The sequence below is a fragment of the Triticum dicoccoides genome, chromosome 1A (genome assembly GCF_002162155.2).
Source record: "Triticum dicoccoides isolate Atlit2015 ecotype Zavitan chromosome 1A, WEW_v2.0, whole genome shotgun sequence".
NCBI classification, from domain to species: Eukaryota; Viridiplantae; Streptophyta; class Magnoliopsida; order Poales; family Poaceae; genus Triticum; species Triticum dicoccoides.
In genome coordinates, this window is record NC_041380.1 from 584,119,881 (window position 1) to 584,138,691 (window position 18,811).

An 18,811-nucleotide genomic window follows, 5' to 3' on the forward strand; every position below is an offset into this window, starting at 1 on the left:
GTGTGAGGCTGCCATCGCCACAGGGCCTCGCCAGTGGTGGGAGTAGTAGGGGGCGGTGAGGCCTCCGCAGCAGCACAGCCGGCCACGGGAGGCAGGAGCAGGCGGCATGACCGGCGCTGCTTTGGGCGGCTGGAGCAAGAAGACTGATGACCCACAAGTATAGGGGATCTGTCGTAGTCCTTTCGATAAGTAAGAGTGTCGAACCCAATGAGGAGCAGAAGGAAATGATAAGCGGTTTTCAGCAAGGTGTTCTCTGCAAGTACTGAAATAAGTGGTAACAGATAGTTTTGTGATAGGATAAATTGTAACGAGCAACAAGTAACAAAAGTAAATAAAGTGCAGCAAGGTGGCCCAATCCTTTTGTAGCAAAGGACAAGCCAGAACTAACTCTTATAGTAGGAAAAGCGCTCCCGAGGACACATGGGAATATCGTCAAGCTAGTTTTCATCACGTTCATATGATTCGCGTTCGATACTTTGATAATTTGATATGTGGGTGGACCGGTGCTTGAGTGCTGTTCTTACTTGAACAAGCATCCCACTTATGATTAAACTCTATTGCAAGCATCCGCAACTACAACAAAAGTATTAAGGTAAACCTAACCATAGCATGAAACGTATGGATCCAAATCAGCCCCTTACGAAGCAACGCATAAACTAGGGTTTAAGCTTCTGTCACTCTAGCAACCCATCATCCACTTATTACTTCCCAATGCCTTCCTCTAGGCCCAAATAATGGTGAAGTGTTATGTAGTCGACGTTCACATAACACCACTAGAGGCTAGACAACATACATCTTATCAAAATATCAAACGAATACCAAATTCACATGACTACTCATAGCAAGACTTCTCCCTTGTCCCCAGGAACGAACGTAATTACTCACAAAGCATATTCATGTTCATAATCAGAGGGGTAACAATATGCATATAGGATCTGAACATATGATCTTCCACCAAATAAACCAACTAGCATCAACTACAAGGAGTGATCAACACTACTAGCAACCTACTAGCACCAATCCTGGACTTTGAGACAAGAATTGGATACAAGAGATGAACTAGGGTTTGGAGATGAGATGGTGCTGGGGAAGATGTTGATGGAGATTGCCCTCTCCCAATGAGAGGAGCGTTGGTGATGACGATGGTGTTGATTTCCCCCTCCAGGAGGGAAGTTTCCCCGGCAGAACAGCTCTGCCGGAGCTCTAGATTGGATCCGCCAAGGTTCCGCCTCGTGGCGGCGGAGTCTCGTCCCAAAAAGTTCCTTACTATTTTTTTCTCACCAAAAGACTTCATATAGGATAAGATGGACGTCGGAGAGCCACCAGGGGGGCCACGAGGTAGGGGACGCGCCCTAGGAAGGGGGTGCCCCCCACCCTCGTGAGCAGGGTGTGGGCCCCCTGGCCTTCATCTTTGGCGAGGATTTTTCTTTATTTATTTTAAGATGTTCCGTGGAGTTTCAGGACTTTTGGAGTTGCGTAGAATAGGTCTCTAATATTTGCTCCTTTTCCAGCCCAGAATTCTAGCTGCCGGCATTCTCCCTCCTTATGTAAACCTTGTAAAATAAGAGAGAATAGCCATAAGTATTGTGACATAAAGTGAAATAACAGCCCATAATGCAATAAATATTGATATAAAAGCATGATGCAAAATGGACGTATCAACTCCCCCAAGCTTAGACCTCGCTTGTCCTCAAGCGAAAAGCCGATAACAATAAATATGTCCTCATGTTTAGAGGTAGAGGCATCGATAAAAATAAAATACGGACATGAAGGCATCATGATTATTCTCATACAACAACATATATAGATTTTATCATATGATTACTTATGTTCAAGTGATGATCTATTCACAATGCAAAAGTATAAATCATAAACCTTATTGGGCTCCAACAAACTATAATCTCAGTCATTGAAGCAATTGCAATTTATCATAACATCGGAAAGAGTCTATGTTAGAGCTAAAAAGCAAGTCCACATACTCAACTATCATTTAGTCCTCCATAATTGCTAACACTCACGCGATACTTGTGGTTACAGAGTTTTAGTCGAACACAGAGAAAGATAGGGGCTTATAGTATTGCCCCACAACGTTTTACCTCAAGGGTAATGTCAACAATAATGGTTCATGCTCCCCTACATCCAATTAGATATATATATATCATGTTCTTTCCAACATGCTGAGCTTGCCGAAGGATAAAATGAAAAGGAAAAGGTGAAGATCACCATGACTCTTGCATAAGGTAGAAGATGATAATAAAGGATAGGCCCTTCGCAGAGGGAAGCAGAGGTTGCCATGCGCTTTTATGGTTGGATATATAAAATCTTAATGCGAAAGAACGTCACTTTATATTGCCCCTTGTGATGTGAACCTTTATTATGCAGCCTGTCGCTTTTATTACTTCCACATCACAAGATCGTATAAAGCTTATTTATCCCACACCAATCAATCATACATATTTAGAGTAATTTTTATTGCTTTGCACCGATGACAACTTACTTGAAGGATCTTACTCAATCCATAGGTAGATATGGTGGACTCTCATGGCAAAACTGGTTTAGGGATTTTGGAAGCACAAGTAGTATTTCTACTTAGTGCTGAGAATTTGGCTAGCATGAGGGGGAAAGGCAAGCTCAACAAGTTAGAGGATCCATGACAACATACTTTATCTCAGATATAAGAAATACATAACTCATTACATTGTCTTCCTTGTCCAACATCAACTCTTTAGCATGTCATATTTTAATGAGTTCTCCCAATCATAAAAGATGTCAATGATAATATATCTACATGTGAAAACCTCTCTTTCCTTATTACTTCCTATTAATTGCAACAATGACCAAAGCTATGTTTGCCAACTCCCAACAACTTTTAATCATCATACTCTTTCTATGTGAAGTCATAACTCTTAATAAGATCAATATGAACTCTTTGCTTCTTTTTATTCTTTTTCTCTTTTCTTTTATTCATCCAAGATCATGGCAAAATAATCAAGCCCTTGACTCAACACTAATCTTTATTATATATAGCTCATGGACTCGATTACAAAGAAAGCTCATAAAGCAAAACTCAAAACTAGATCATGCCATAAACTTTATTCTACTAGATCAAGATACTAATAATAGGATCGAACTAAGAAAAACGGTAAAGATAGGAGTTGTGATTGTGATACGATACCGGGGCACCTCCCCCAAGCTTGGCAGTTGCCAAGGGGAGTGCCCATACCCATGTGATTATATCTCCTTGGTTGGTGAAGAAGGTGGAGGTGTTGTTGATGATGCGGGCTTGTCATCCATCTTCCAAGGCATAGGTTCACCATCATAGAAGGATGATCGAGTCTCCAGAATCCTCGAATCTGCAGCCAAACTCATTCTTTTGAATCTACATTCATACTCATAGTTTTGGTTTTGCAGGTCATAGATTTGGGCTTGGAGGTGCTCGATCTTCTCATATAGCTTGAAGATGGCCTCCTCGGTGTTCTTGGCATCCGGCTTGTAGTTGTTAGTGAACTCCGCGAGCATCGTGTGGCTAGCATTGATTCCACGCTCCACCATCCCCTGGCACTTGAAAATTTGTTGCTCCATTGCTTCAAGCCTCATCTCCATGCTTTCGGTTCCCTTTGGTCCCTCCACATCGCGGATGTGCAACAACCCATCACACATCTCATTGGTTTGAGGGAAGGCCCCGCCGCTGCTGCCACGACGCGGGCTTCGCCCGGTAGTGGCCTCCGGCGGTGGCGAGGGGATTAGCTGGAGAAGGGGGGCCCGGCGACGGCGCGGTTGGGGGCTGCCGCCCGTGTCGCCTACCGTAGGCAACGCGGGGGCCTATATACAATCTCAAGAGGATGTGTGTGCTGACATAGGACAGTTTCGACAAAACAATGAACTGGCAATATGGCAAGCAGTTTCATCCACGTGGTACCTTGCATTCTGGGCTCCAGGTGAAAACCCTTGACCGTTACTTCGGTCATGATGGCAGCGTCATGACACGTCACCACCCTCCGAAGGGCGTGGTTGTGGACCCAAGAGATCTTTTGGCGCGTCGTGTCCTCCTCGGCTCTGGCATGGGCGGTCACACTTGTCTCCTTATCTTTTACACGGTCTCGTGTTCCATGTCTGTCCATATGCAGGTATGCGCTTCATGATCCGGAGCGGGTGGGAAGGGGGGCCTCTTGAAAGTATACTAGGATGAGTGGCGAAGCAAGGTCTCGTGATTTCCCTTGGTGACGAGTTGGCTTTGGTGGTCGATAGTCTAGGTTTCTTTGTGGTAGGGTGCGGAGTCTCATGTTTGTGAATTCGAGCAGATAATCCCGAACTCACAAACCCACCCGGCTGGCCCATCCCGCAGCCCAACCCCGACCTTCCGCATGGCGTCCGTGTGACCTTCTCAGCGCCTCCACCTGCCACCGCCGCGGATCCCCAGTGCCTCCGTCCCGCCGCCATAGACCCCCAACGCCTCATCCAGCCACCGACATGGCTCCCCAACGCCTCCACATGTGGCTGCCCAGCACTTCCACCGCTGCCGCCACCTGCCACATGTGGCACCGGAGTCTCGGCGTCCATTGCTCCGTCCCCTCCATTGCCTAGCCGCCCCGCCGTGGCCCGTTGTTGTCCTGCCACCAGCCACATCTCCACCACTGCCTTCGGCTTCCTGGGCGCCGCCGTTCCTCTTGCTGCTTGTGCACGCTCACGCTGGCCAGCTCTTACCACATCCTCCTCCTTCCCTTAGTCCTCCCTCCCCCCTGCGGTTGCTTGTCTTATTTGATGTCTGTGCGGCTATAAGTAATTTTGACCCTCTTTACTGCTCAAAAAACGGTGCCACCATGATCCTGTGTACCACTTTGTCGCTTGCTACCTGCGTGAACATATTGATGAAGGCCACCACGCAAATGGAGAATGTCACATGAGGTACATGGAGCAGGGTGGTCGCCGTTCATGAGGAAGATGGTTGGTGTTCATGAGGATATGTTGCTCCCTCTGTTGAATTTGTCCTTGAGATGATCTCCATCGCCGATCAAATTTTCACTCGTTTCTTTATTGCATCTAGTGCCTCGTGCAAGCTGAAAAAACTGATTTCTACAGCTAGATCTCCCTTATTATTTTGTATTCTTCTTTTCTGAAAAGTATTTTCTCATAAATTTGAATCCATGATGTAGCTTTTCTACTCTCTGAAATTGGAGTAATTCTACATGCTCTGTCGGTCATCCAACAAAGTACAGAAAAATATGCCCCTAACTTATTTGTGTTTATGCCTCAAGAGAAACATTGTTTTTCTAGAAGTAGTACATAAACAAGTTAGGGGTATATTTTTTTGTCCTTTGCTGGATGAACGACAGAGCATGTAGAATTACTCCAATTTCAGAGAGTAGAAAAGCTACATCATGGATTCAGATTTACGAGCAAATACTTTTCAGAAAATAAGAAGAATAGAAAATAATAAGGGAGTAGCAAGTTCATAGTATAAAGCAATTTTACTTAAAATGCAAGTCCCTCTCTTTGGTGAATGCTTTACAAGCAAGCCCTTTGGACCTACTGCACTGTGAAAGTTCACCCAGTAACTGAGAAGAAGACCTATGAGCTATCTCCATATCTGGACATTCTTCATCGCATCTTCCGTGAGACTCTCTTCCCTCGGATTGGGAATCTGGATATGGTCCACTCTTACCTCGTGGACATGCTCCTTTTCTGTCAGCATGAGAAGGAAGCAAGCACTGGAGAGAGCCTGGATATTTCTCATGTCATGTGGTCTGAACTTCTCTCTGCCGTGTCTGAGCGCAAGTGCCCTATATATGGTCCATTCATCATGAGGCTCATTGAGAGGGCCCGGGCACAGACTTATCCCAGAGTGTTGCTAGAAACTGGAGACTTGGTTTCTCATGAGATCAAGCGTCTGAGGAAGAAGGACAATTTGGCCACCCCAGTGCCTCACACAGGGGGTCCGTCTGCTGCTGCTGCCATGGGGGATCTGTCTGCTGCTGCTGCTGCCATGGGGACCGAGGGTGGGGCTGCTACTGATGATCATGAGGAGGACTTTGGGCCCTCTAGTACAGAACCATCGTGGGCACAAAAGCTTAAACGCAAGATGAAGAAGCTTTTTTGCATGGAGTCTCATGGTCAGTACATGACTCATGTGGCGGAGAAGCATGCCAGGACGCGCCACAAGGAGCTCATGCGTCAGATGGGAGTGACAGTTGCCAGTAGGTCTGAGGGTCAGATCACTGAAGAGGAGGAATGGATTCATCAGCATTGCCCTTGGACCGACTCCGATGCCGAGCAGTTTTCGACCCACGATGAAGATGCAGAGATGTGATGTTCGAGATCTTCATCTTCCCATCACCTGGAGTCGTAGCGTCACTCTTTGCCCTTTTTGGTGTCTCGCTGCCAAAGGGGGAGAGAGTGTAGGGATTTGTGTTATTGCCGTGCTTTGAGTCATCTTGTGGTTTCTTGTGTGTTCTCTCAGCATCTTTATTTGGTTTGGTTTGGTGCCTGTGAGACCTAAGTTCTAGACATATGGTGTGAGACACATGCTCCCTATCGCTACCTTATTACTTATGTCTATTCAGTACTGTAGTTTATTATGAGATGCATGCTTGTCCTGTTTTATTCTCTTCTCTCATATATCTTGTGCTTAGTATTGTTGGACTATAAAATATAGGGGGAGTGTTGATCCGAATGTGTGTGTCTTGCTCCGAATGCTCCACTATCTAGGTGCACACATTCTGGGGGAGCCCGTCTATATTTTGTAGTTCAGAGTTTTATTCTTTTATTTCTTTTCCTTGCGCAAATCCCTAGTTGTCATCAATCCACCAAAAAGGGGGAGATTGTTACGGCATATCTCTCTCAAGGTAGTTTTGGTGATTAATGACAACATGTTTGCAGACTAATCTTGTGCTTTGAATAATTCACAGATTCTCTCCTAGCACGAGACTTTTTCTTCCCCTTGGAGTATATTTCAAGATGGTGTAGCTCTTTCGTTTTTTTATCGGTGGACTAGTTGCGTAGAGGGCACCGTACTATCAAGAGGGGGTCCGCTGGGGTATTGCATGGGTGGAATCAACACGTACACATCAGCTTCTCACCCTCCGAGTTTTTCCATTTCATTGTAGAGATCTCTCCTCTCTTCCTTGTCATGTCTGGGTCCAAGCGGTAGTACCACGCAACCCAACGGTAGTACCTCTGAGGAGCCACAAGCGGCAGTACCGCTCCACAGCGGTAGTACCGCCCATGGCTCCACAACAGTAGTACCGCTGGGGTGCCTGGCACCTCCGCCTCGTCCTCAGCCTCTTTGGAGAGATTCTCTCTCTCTTCTATGCCCTAGCGGTAGTACCGCACTACCGGCGGTAGTACGGCCGAAGGGTCACAAGCGGCAGTACCGCTCCACGGCGGTAGTACTGCCCGTGACCCCGCTGCTGTAGTACCGCTGGGCTATGTGGCTCCTACCGCGCCTCGACTCGAGGGGTCTTTTTCTCGTCTCGGGTTTTGCGGCACTAGTTGCGGTTGTAGAGGCGGTAGTACCGTTCCAGGAGCGGTAGTACCACCCCTACCACCGCGGTAGTACCGCGTTGGGTCCTATTCCCTACTAGTCTCCTCTGCGCGGCAGTACCGTTGACCTGGCGGTAGTACCGCCCCCTCTCAGCGGTAGTACCGCCCTGTGCGGGGCTGGTTGGTGAGGGGCAACAGTTGGATTGTTGCCCCCACTATAAAAGGGAGTCCCCTTCTTCTCTTTGACCTACCTCTTCCTCCCCCAAGCTCCATTTATTGCTCAAGCTCCATTAAATGCTCCAAGCTCCATTTTCGCCCGATCTATCTCTCTAGCCAATCAAACTTGTTGATTTGCTCGAGAGTGGTTGAGAAGGCCCCGATCTACACTTCCACCAAGGGATTTTCGATTCCCCCACTCATCCCTATCGGATCTTGTTACTCTTGGGTGTTTGAGCACCCTAGACAGTTGAGGTCACCACGGAGCCATAGTCCATTGTGGTGAAGCTTCATGGTTTTGTTGGGACCCTTCGATAAAGTTGTGGAGATTGCCCCAACCTTGTTTGTAAAGGTTCGGTCGCCGCCTTCAAGGGCACCAATAGTGGAATCACGGCATCTCGCATTGTGTGAGGGCGTGAGGAGAATACGGTGGCCCTAGTGGCTTCTTGGGGAGCATCGTGCCTCCACACCACTCCAACGGAGACGTACTTCCCTTTAAAGGGAAGGAACTTCGGTAACACATCCTCGTCTTCACCGGATCCACTCTTGGTTATCTTTTACCTTTACTTGTGCAAACTCTTTAGTGTTACTTCTCTTGCTTGCTTGTTTGCTTGTTGGTATTGCATCATATAGGTTGCTCACCTAGTTGCACATCTTGACAACCTACTTTGATGCAAAGTTTAATTTGATAAAGAAAAGTTAAAAATTGGTAGTTGCCTATTCACCCCCCCCCCCTCTTGTCAATCATATCGATCCTTTCAACTGGGACACGAGGGACGTTCTTCTTAGTGGTCGAGCTCGTGATGGCTTATACGCGCTTGATGTGCCACAAGCCTCTCAAGTTTTCAGTGGTGTTCGGGTGTCATCGTCGCAGTGGCATTCTCGCCTTGGCCACCCTGCCACTCCCATTGTGCGCCATGTGCTTCATCGTCATCGTCTTCCTGTTGAGTCGGGTAATAAGGAGTTTCTAGTGTGTGATGCCTGTCAACAAGGCAAAAGTCATCAGTTGCCTTTTTCTATATCGAGTCGTGTTGTCACGGCTCCTCTTGAACTTGTGTTTTCTGATGTATGGGGCTACGCCCAAACTTCTATCAGTGGTCACAACTATTATGTCAGTTTCATCGATGCTTTCAGTTGCTTTACTTAGATTTATCTTATTAAGCGCAAATCTGATGTGTTTCATGTCTTTATGCAATTTCAAGCACATGTTGAGCGACTGCTTAAGCACAAAATCATCCATGTCCAGTCAGACTAGGGTGGTGAGTATCGTAATCTTAACACCTTCTTTCAGAAGCTTGGCATCTCACACCATGTGTCTTGTCCTCATACACATCAGCAGAACGGTGCTGCTGAGCGCAAGCACCATCACATAGTTGAAACTGGTCTAACACTTCTTGCGCATGCCTCTGTCCCGTTTCGGTTCTGGAGCGATGCCTTTGTTACTGCCTGTTTTTTGATTAACAGGATTCCCACACGACTTCTTCACATGAAGTCTCCGCTGGAAGTGTTGCTCAATGAAACTCCTGATTACTCCCTACTCAAAGTGTTCGGTTGTGCGTGTTGGCCACATCTTCGTCCGTATAATAAGCATAAACTTGAGTATCGGTCCAAACAATGTGTGTTTCTTGGATACAGTCCTCTCCACAAAGGTTATAAGTGTCTTCACATTCCGATGAATCGTGTTTACATTTCTCGCGATGTTGTGTTTGACGAGACTGTCTTCTCGTTTTCCACACTCACGTCACGCACCGCTACTCCCGTCACCGAGTTGCACTCTTTTCCAGTTTTTCCTGATCAATTTGTGGATGCTGCATATTCTCCTTTGTTGTTGCCTAACCATGGTGCAGGAACTGGATGAGGCGCTCGACTTGAGCTGCTTGATGATGATGTGGACACTACTGTGCCGGCTGCTGCTCCGTTGACTGCCCCCGCAGCTACGCCCACTGTCCCCGACGTCGATCATGCGTGCATGTCCCATGCACGTGGAACCGACGGGGCGCCCGAGTCGCCTGGGCTGGCGGCCTCACACATGCCTGGGGCGGCCTCTCCGTCGCCTGGGCTGGCGGCCTCGCGCTTGTCTCGGGCGGCCTCTCCGTCCCCTGGGCTGGCGGCCCCGCTGTCGCCTGGGTTGGCTGAGCCCGCGGCGCTGATGGACAGGGCACCTGATTCCCCTGGGCCGGCGGACTCGCCATCGGTGTCCCCTGGACCGGCAGACTCGTCAACCACTACATCCTCGTCGCCTGGCTCGTCGACGCCGCCTAGCCTGTCTTCGCCGACCCTGACCGTGCCCTCTGTCGTGGCAGCTCCATCGCCACCGCCACCTGTCGTCCTGCGTCCCCATACTCGCAGCAAGAGTGGCATCTTTCAGCCGAAGAAGCGCACCGATGGGACCATCGCGTGGCTTGAGGCTTGTGTGGCGCATGCTGAGGCTGATCCTACAACTGAACCACGACATTTTCGACCAGCACATGGCATTCCGCATTGGCGTGCTGCGGTGGAGCAGGAGATCTGTGCTCTTCGGAAAAACAACACTTGGCGTCTCATTCCACCTCCATCTGTTGTCAATATCATTGACTCTAAATGGGTATTCAAGGTGAAGAAGCATGCTGATGGCTCCATTGAGAGGTACAAGGCGCGCCTGGTTGCCAAGGGATTCAAGCAACGGTATGGCATTGATTATGAAGACACGTTCAGTCATGTTATTAAACCAACTATTATTCGTGTTCTCCTCTCCTTGGTTGTTACTCGTGGATGGTCACTTCGACAGCTTGATGTTCAGAATTCCTTCCTTCATGGAGTTCTGGAAGAAGAGGTTTACATGCGTCATCCGCCGGTTTTTGTTGATCCTGCCTAGCCACATCATTTGTGTCGCCTTGTCAAGGCTCTCTATGGTCTGAAGCAGGCCCCGCGTGCCTGGCATGCCCGTCTTGGTGCTGCTCTTCGTGCACATGGGTTCGTTCCTTCTACAATGGACACGTCTCTGTTTATTCTTCAGCGACCTGAGGTGACTATGTACGTTCTGGTATATGTTGATGACATTATTCTTATCAGTTCGTCTGCCACTGCTACAGATCGGCTTGAGTCCTCTCTTGGTGCTGAGTTTGCTGTTAAGGATCTTGGGAGACTGCATTATTTTCTGGGCCTGGAGGTTCTTCATTCTAATGGTGGCTTGAATCTTACTCAGAAGAAGTACTCTCAGGATCTCCTGCGTCGTGCAGGTATGTTGCAGTGCAAGACTGCTGTGACTCCCATGTCTGCCACAGACAAACTGATAGCTCTTGCTGGTGACTTGCTCTCTCCTGAGGATGCCACTGAGTATCGCAGCGTTGTGGGTGGACTACAGTACTTGCTCATTACTAGGCCAGACATATCATTTGCCGTTAACCGTGTGTGCCGGTACCTTCATGCACCTCGTGATTCTCACTGGTCAGCTGTTAAGCGTATCTTGCGCTATATTCGTCACCCGGTTCCTATGGACTCCATCTTCAGCCTGCACGTTCTGGACTGATCTCAGCATTTTCTGATGTCGATTGGGCTGGTAGTCCGGATGATCGATGATCCACGGGGGGACATGCTGTGTTCTTTGGACCTAACTTGATCGCCTGGAAAGCCCGCAAGCAGGCTACGGTGTCTCAGAGTAGTACCGCAGCTGAGTACAAAGCCGTTGCTAATGCCACAGCTGAGATCATTTGGGTACAGTCATTGCTTCGAGAGCTGAAGGTCTCCCCAACTCAGCCACCTGTTCTTTGGTGTGATAACATCGGTGCTACGTATCTGTCAACCAATCCAGTATTTCATGCCCGAACGAAGCACATCGAAGTTGAGTATCATTTTGTGAGGGAACGTGTTGCTCAGAAGCTCCTTCAGATTAAATTTGTTTCTTCTAAGGATCAGCTTGCTGATATTTTCACTAAACCCCTGCCCTTGCCTTCTTTTGAAGGATGTCGTCGCAATCTTAACCTCCTGAGTGTTTCAAGACATAGTTAAGATTGAGGGAGGGTGTTAGACTAAGTATATATTAGATATACGTGTTGTAACATAACCTGTACTTGTACGGTTCCCTCTTATAAATATATGACAGCCGTACCCACCAAGGGTATCGAGCATTGTTCCAAACCCTAATTTGTATAACATAACTTGATATCTCACATGCATGACTGCTATAGACACTATGCATGATGAGCCTAGTTGTGGAGGACATCATCGTGGCTGAGAACCGCGGCTTGCTTGGGAAGTCGTACATGGTCATCTCCATCGGCTGCAGGATGTCTTCGAACCCTAAAGGAAAGTACAGTGCCCAGGACACCGCCAAGTGGGGCATTCTAAATTTGATCCTCAAGGGCTAACCATACTAGACATGTTCAATGCAGCTAGTTGGGACATGGTCGACATCCACCTCTCCGTCCTCTCGGCCACCCTTGGCTCCTTCAACCAATACCTGTGCATCCAGGTACCTACCGAAAAAACAAAAACGTAACAATGAGTGCCCTATTGTGGTAAATTATATGGAGAATACACAGCCATATTATTTGCTATGGTAATTAATGAATGATTGTTGTACATGGAAGTGCAGGATGATCAATTAAGCGGAGCTGGAGCTCGATCGACGACTGCTCCAAAGCTAACTTGGATAAGCTGGTGGTTATTGTGAATGAGCTTCTCGGGAAGAAGGTGTCCCGGATGGACCTGGAGTCCGGTCGGAATGTGAGGTCCCTGACAGGGGCACCAATGTGGAGCAGCTAACTGAGTTCGCTCAGCAGCTCTCCGACGAGTGGCGCCGCCGGCGTACCAATGTCAATGTTCGGATGACAAACTAGCAACTACGTGTACCATGTTCAATTTTTTGTTCGTTTAATCTCGTGCATGCATGTTTTCTAGTATGTTTAGGCTGGTCATATGGTAAATCATACGGTGGTGCTATAAAATAGTACGGTCAATGAAGAATAAAAGTGTTATCTGGTTTATATATGAGTGCATGGAGCTGGTATATCACCACTCACTAGTACAGATTAGGTCATTGCGCATGGTTGAAAATCGTGCATCACACAAGGTTTTACAAACCATCACTTATGTTTTCAGTCTAAATAATTGTGGCAAAGAAATTGAACAAAAGTCTTCTTGTCCGACCTTATATGATGAAACCCCTCCTCCTATAAGGTTTCTCCGAATAAATCGTGTGCGTGACATAGCACACAGTCACTAATTTCCAACTATGTGTGATTCTTTGACATCACACATGCTCGAAACAGCTTGTTATTCTAACTGTGTGTGATGTCATCAAGGCACCAATTTCTCGCAAGGTGGGGGTGGGGGGAGGGTTAAAATGACTAATAGGTGCTAGCGTGTAGATTTGTTTTCAAAGTCACCTACGGATAAGAATTGTGATTTTGTATTACAATAAACCACATAGAGTAATCCTTCGTCAACGCATTGTCTTAGTGAGCAAAGCCTATCATCCCAACAAATGTGTCATCTTAATGAGCAAAGCCGTGATCATCCCGACCAATGTCTTGCAGAGACATAGTCTTGCGCTTTGCCCACAAGAAACTATGATGATCCAATTATTTAACATAGTCGTGCCCTTTGCCCGCAAGAAACCTTCATCATCATACTCTCAGAAAAAAGACAACGTGTAGAGATGATGTTTGACTTAGGTGAAGAAAGACACCTGCTCTCCTACTCCACATCGACTTTCATATTCCAGATGTACAAGTCTTGCTGAGGAACTAATACTTTCATATTCAGAATGCGTGCATCCATGTAGAAATGATGCAACTTAGTAGTTGCCCCGTTACTTTGCATGTACGTAGTAGTACTATGTATCTGCACAAAGCGTGTCATGAGCTATTGTAAAACAGTAAAATGAAGCTACCTATGCCCTCTTTCAGCGTTTTGGCACAACTAGTACAAATGCCCGTGCGTTGCAACGGGCAAAAAATATCAAAAAACCTATTCCGGCGTGCTAGTACGCGCCACTTTTTGTATCCAACTCTAACAAACATAACAAATGGCAGAAGATAACATTACACATAAATCTACTCCAATGGCCACGCCATTGCTCTGATTGGAGTTTGCCATGAATGCAACATGGAAAATTGGTGTGAATTCAAACTTAGTGATAATTGTTAGATGTCTCACATTTCGCAAAACCAGCTCCACGTGTCACTTCTTATATAAAACTCTTACAAACATCACAAAATAATGTAACCCTCACCTCCAGTGACAATGTGAAAGTAATGTTATTGTACCAAATCCTTCCAGAATTCAACTAAAGGAACATTACAAATAGCTATATTCAAGAATGGAGGAAAATATTGATCGAAGTATGAAGGAAACCTTTGTCAAACTTGGGAGATATGTTTGCTTAAAAATAGATAATGGCCACCATCATTCGGATATAAATTTTAGTAGCAACATACATTTTACTTTACATATCATGTAGCCAGCAATGTGTTTGATATTCAGTTAGGATATTGTTTAATAATACCTGCAGGTGTAAGAGAACATAAAAACAGTGTGAGCTTAAGTTGGGTTTAACCCACCTTACCAACATAATTATTTCTATCTTTATTAGGTGGACCATGGACTTTAGAGTCATTTAAATCTAGGGGTGAACCACCTTGGGCATGCCGTTGACCTAAAAGACAGATGACTTGATATCTTGACACACATCTACAACCGTGAATGAGGTGCAATACTCCACCACCGAAATGAAATCAAAAGATAAAATTAGCAAAGCTAGAGGATTAGCATATATCTCCAGTGTCGAGAATAATTCTGCAAAGCAAAAGAAAAGTAGAGCATGCTATTAACATACATAGCTTGATGCCACATAAATTAACATGTTTAACCCTCACACACCCTGATCTTGACTGTACTTTGTTGCTGCATAAATATGAACAGAATGAATCAAACAAATCAAATAATCCTAAAGAATTAAGAGCCAACAATAGGCACACGATCGTCGTGCTGACATAACGACCATTTTAGTACCAAATATATTCAGTGGGAAACTTTTGACTTCATAGGGAATGGAATGGGCATGTGAGGGGGTCTTCTCATACAGCTGATACCTTCTTGCCTTCTCATTTGGGACCTGAAAAGAAACAAGAAAAAAAATTGTGGGCATTAAAATTATTTACAATGTCAACTAAAAATATAGACTTCCCCATGACTCCTTACCAGAGAGTAGATGCTCCAAATGTATTAAGAACTTATTGTCCAACATTACAGTGATATAAGCAAAATCCAGGAAATTACTAAAGATTTTTTTACTCTTCTTGGAAATCAGATAAGCTTGTTTGGATGTAGCAGAACTTATGTCCAACATTACAGTGATATAGACATGTTATCAAAGTAATGCTACTGACACGCCCATGCGTGCGGCAATGGATATAAGCTGAGGCAATATATATGCTCATAGAGAGAGAATCCTTGAAAGGGTTGTTCTACAGTCTAAAAATATCATTAGTTCTCTCATGTATCTAAAAATATATAAAACAAATAATGGAGGTTTCATCCAGATTTCAATTCTTACCATTGGAAGTAGCTTAGCTTTCACCCCAGACGTTCTGTCATATGATAACCTATCCAAGAAAAATCAAAACTTTCTTCAACCTACTGTTCGTAAAGAAGAGTGAAATTTTACAGCAAAAGTTCCACAAGCACATACATGGCACTTATATTTGCATATTTACAGAAATAGAGAATGATATAAAGAGGAATATTTTAGGCTGACAGTCCGACACTATGTCCGATGCGGTTCAGATGCATGTATTTCTATGGCTAGATATGCATATAATTTTACATATACACTGGGAACGTGCATCTGCCCTGCTACCAAAGTGACCATTCTACGTTCCCTATGAAAGTTGTGCTTCTGCCAGGCATTTGTGGGAACATATGACATGCATAATGCATGATAAATGAAGCAAAACAAGAGGACTGGAGATTAAAGTGAGAATGATTCCTATATTTTCATAAGTTTCTAAATTGCTCCCAATCCCACAAAAATAAAATAGGAGATACTCCTTTCTCTCTGTAATACCTTGATGTAGAATGTTACTAACCACTTGCTGATTTTTGAAATAGGTATACAACTACTGGCTTCAATGTTTTCCATCGACTCCGCATATATACACATCGGTAAACTGTACATTGGTACGCACTGCAAGCGCAACACATTTGATGTGGAACTGAAACTACACACTTCAGAGAAGAAGATTAAGAATAGCACAGAACCACATGACATGAGACATTCATGAGTTCCGCTTCAGCAACAATCATGCCTCCCATGCCTGCCTCTTGCCAGGACTTCAGTACGTACCTCAAGCGGAGAACTGGCAGATTGAGTTACGGCAAAGTGTGAAGCATCGGGCGGACGGCGGGCGAAATCAGCTGAGGCGACATTGAACAGCAACGTCGAGCACGAACTTGCGATGACATTGACCCGAGCTTGCATGGAGAGTTGCGGCTCCTCCTTCCGCTTCCCATGTGGTGCCCAATGCCGCCGGTAAGACCTTGTGCACGGAAAGCCAACGGCACACAGTCGACATTAGATCAGAACAGCGGAGAGAGGACCCGGTCTGGTGGAAACAACACTGGTCATGGTTTTCCAAAGGCATGTACTGCAACATAATCATGGGCACTCGTCACTTCTGAATCCATATACCGCTGCAACAGTTTTTATCTGCAGCCAAGACAGATTCACTGCTTGCTTATCATGGAAATTCTCAGAACAACAACTACGCTGACAGGCACGATGACACCAGCCCCTTCACCAACCACGGAAAGACAATCGTCTTCTTCCGCATGGGTTGTATGACGGCTGGCTGCTGCGGGCGCTCGACCTGTCGTCCATGATGCGGAGTTTGCACCACTCGAGGGATTTGAGTTTTTGAGCACCACGACGCTCGCGAGCCAGAGACCGGTCACCACATCAGCTAGCCGCCGGCCATCGCTCAATTAGCAATGGAGGGACCATGAAGCAAGACACTAATCCACAGAACCGCACAAGGAGCGGAAAAATCGAATCTTTGGGCCGCCTACCAATTAAGGAACAAGAGCAGTGGCCAAACCCGAGGAGACGCTCACCTGGGCAAGAACCGCCGCGAAGGACATCTCCCCAGCGGCAGCGCGAGGTCCTGCACGTCGTCACCGTCGCCCTTGCCGTTGGCTTCACCACCCTCTCCTCTCCGAGCGGACAACGGTCGCCGGCGCCGGCGCCCCCGCAGGTGAATCCACTTGTGCGGCCGGGAGCGCCAGGAGGCCGAACCGGTAGAGGACGCGGAGGAGGAGGCCCTGTCGTCCTCCGAGGAGTCGCTAGCGATGTGGGCGGCCCCATCCATCAAAAGGGGGCCTACTGGAGTTCAAGCCCCGCCGCCTGACCTCCTCCCGTGCCTCGTAGATCGCCTCCACGCCGTCCCCGGAACAGGATCTGGCCCCTGCCTCGCCTCCCCGACCGGATCTGGCCGGAGATCGCCGCCGCCGCGCCCGGCGTCGTCTGCATAGCGGCCCCATCTCGCTCGGACTCAGGAGGAAAGAGATAGTGATGGACTGCAGGCTGATTATGTAAAATATGAGGTGTTTTTATGTAAAACGTGCTGAGCGAAACGTTGTTCACTTAATCGTGGACTGCGGGTTGATTACCCAAAAGTACAGGGACTGTTTTGCAAAAGTACTAACGACGGACGACCAGAAGCAATCGCTGGTTTATTAGTAGGTAGAGATAGAGATTAATCGTCTGATTATGCTCACCGACAGACCAGATCAATTCATAGAGCTGCTGCTCCGCCGATTGACGACTTCACGTGAATCGGGCTAACAGGCACTATGGGCCGCCCCCGAAGGGCCCGACATTTATTTACTAGGCTGGGCCTGCGTTGGACCAGCTTCTCAAAAAACCTACGCACATGCTTGTCTCAAAAAGAAAAACCTACGCACAGGCGGCGACGGATGGCGACGGAGCTCGACTTTCTCTCCCACAATGGCGGCTGCTAGCGTGCATCTCCTTTGGACCGTGAGAAAATTCCTTATTTGACACTACTTTAAAATGTGTTTCCCTATTTGACACCGGAAAACTTTTTCTTCCCTATTTAACACGGGGTCTAAATTTTATGCCTTTCATGACATTTTTGTCTATTTTTTCATCTAACATTGTTAAATTGCATGTAAAAAGACACTTTTGCCCCTCGTATAATATGAACCGGTCATCTGGAATACGTCGATGAGCTGTCGACTACAGTACACGCCCCGTCCCTGTGGTCGAGCTCCTCGGCCGCACGTCCTGGCAAGAGACAACCTGGGCAAGGCGTCACGCACGTCTTTGCCAGACAGCAAGACACGCCTGACCAAAATGGACTTAAGCGGATTCCACTCCATACACAAGGACCAGCTCGTGGACTCGGTCAACACGCGCGCATGCAGGGTGCAAGTGCAATGGCGCCGCGCTCCGCATGTCTCCGCCTACTCGACAGCCTTTCTATTTAGATTCGGTAGCGAGCTGCCCCACTCGTTGTACCGGTATGTATATGTCACTTCACAGATGTGATTAATACAAGCAAAGTTACACCATGCAACTCAGAGCACTTGTAGATGCACGTACACCAGAGCTAGCATAAGCGGTTGATTGGTTTTTCTTGAAAGTTGGCTGACACAACTACCAAACCGAGCCGGTTGGATACATACATACATATAATATTAACATTTATCAATTTTTTATCACATATCATATGAGGGGCAAAAACGTCTTTTCAGATGTCATTTAACACAGTTAAGGCTTAAAATGGACAAAAGTGTCATAAAGGGCATAAAATTTAGACGCATTGTTAGATAGGGAAGAAATTTTTTTACAGTGTTAAATAGGGCAAAAAGTTTTAAGACAGTGTTAAATAAAGAATTCTCTCTTGGACCGTGGCGGTGCGGAGGACACCTAGAAATTGATTAGCAAGCTACCAGATCCCAACTCTCAGCCGGAATAGAGCCGCATCATTGGTGCCCGAGAACTGAAGCCAGTGATCTCCCTTGCAATGCCTTTATATACTCTTCCTGCCCTGGCTCATGAATGTGAAAGCAGTATTTGGAACCATGTCTCCACTTTTTGTGTGATTCGGGCTTC

At 46.6% G+C, this 18,811-nt stretch overlaps 1 protein-coding gene and 1 pseudogene across 1 annotated transcript; one reads left to right on the forward strand and one right to left on the reverse strand.

The window, feature by feature from the left end:
* The first annotated feature begins 10,613 nt into the window (after positions 1-10,613).
* On the forward strand, positions 10,614-12,512 carry LOC119356191 (annotated as a pseudogene).
* Positions 12,513-14,156: 1,644 nt separating this feature from the next.
* On the reverse strand, positions 14,157-17,229 carry LOC119356199. Its single transcript, XM_037623132.1, has 5 exons — positions 16,789-17,229; positions 15,233-15,281; positions 14,670-14,791; positions 14,513-14,580; positions 14,157-14,182 (listed from the first exon to the last, which is right to left on the reverse strand). Exons 1-5 carry the CDS (start codon positions 17,040-17,042, stop codon positions 14,157-14,159), a joined length of 519 nt encoding a protein of 172 aa, XP_037479029.1. The 5' UTR covers positions 17,043-17,229.
* Between the last annotated feature and the right edge of the window lie 1,582 nt (positions 17,230-18,811).

Bases quoted from the DNA above. Each gene is read 5' to 3' on its own strand.
- LOC119356199 (XM_037623132.1), bottom strand. From the start codon at position 17,042: ATGGATGGGGCCGCCCACATCGCTAGCGACTCCTCGGAGGACGACAGG. The intron at 15,282-16,788 runs GTGAGCGTCTCC...TTTCTTGGATAG, and splicing joins TCGCGGCGGTTCTTGCCCAG to GTTATCATATGACAGAACGT. The intron at 14,792-15,232 runs GTAAGAATTGAA...GTTTCTTTTCAG, and splicing joins AAGCTAAGCTACTTCCAATG to GTCCCAAATGAGAAGGCAAG.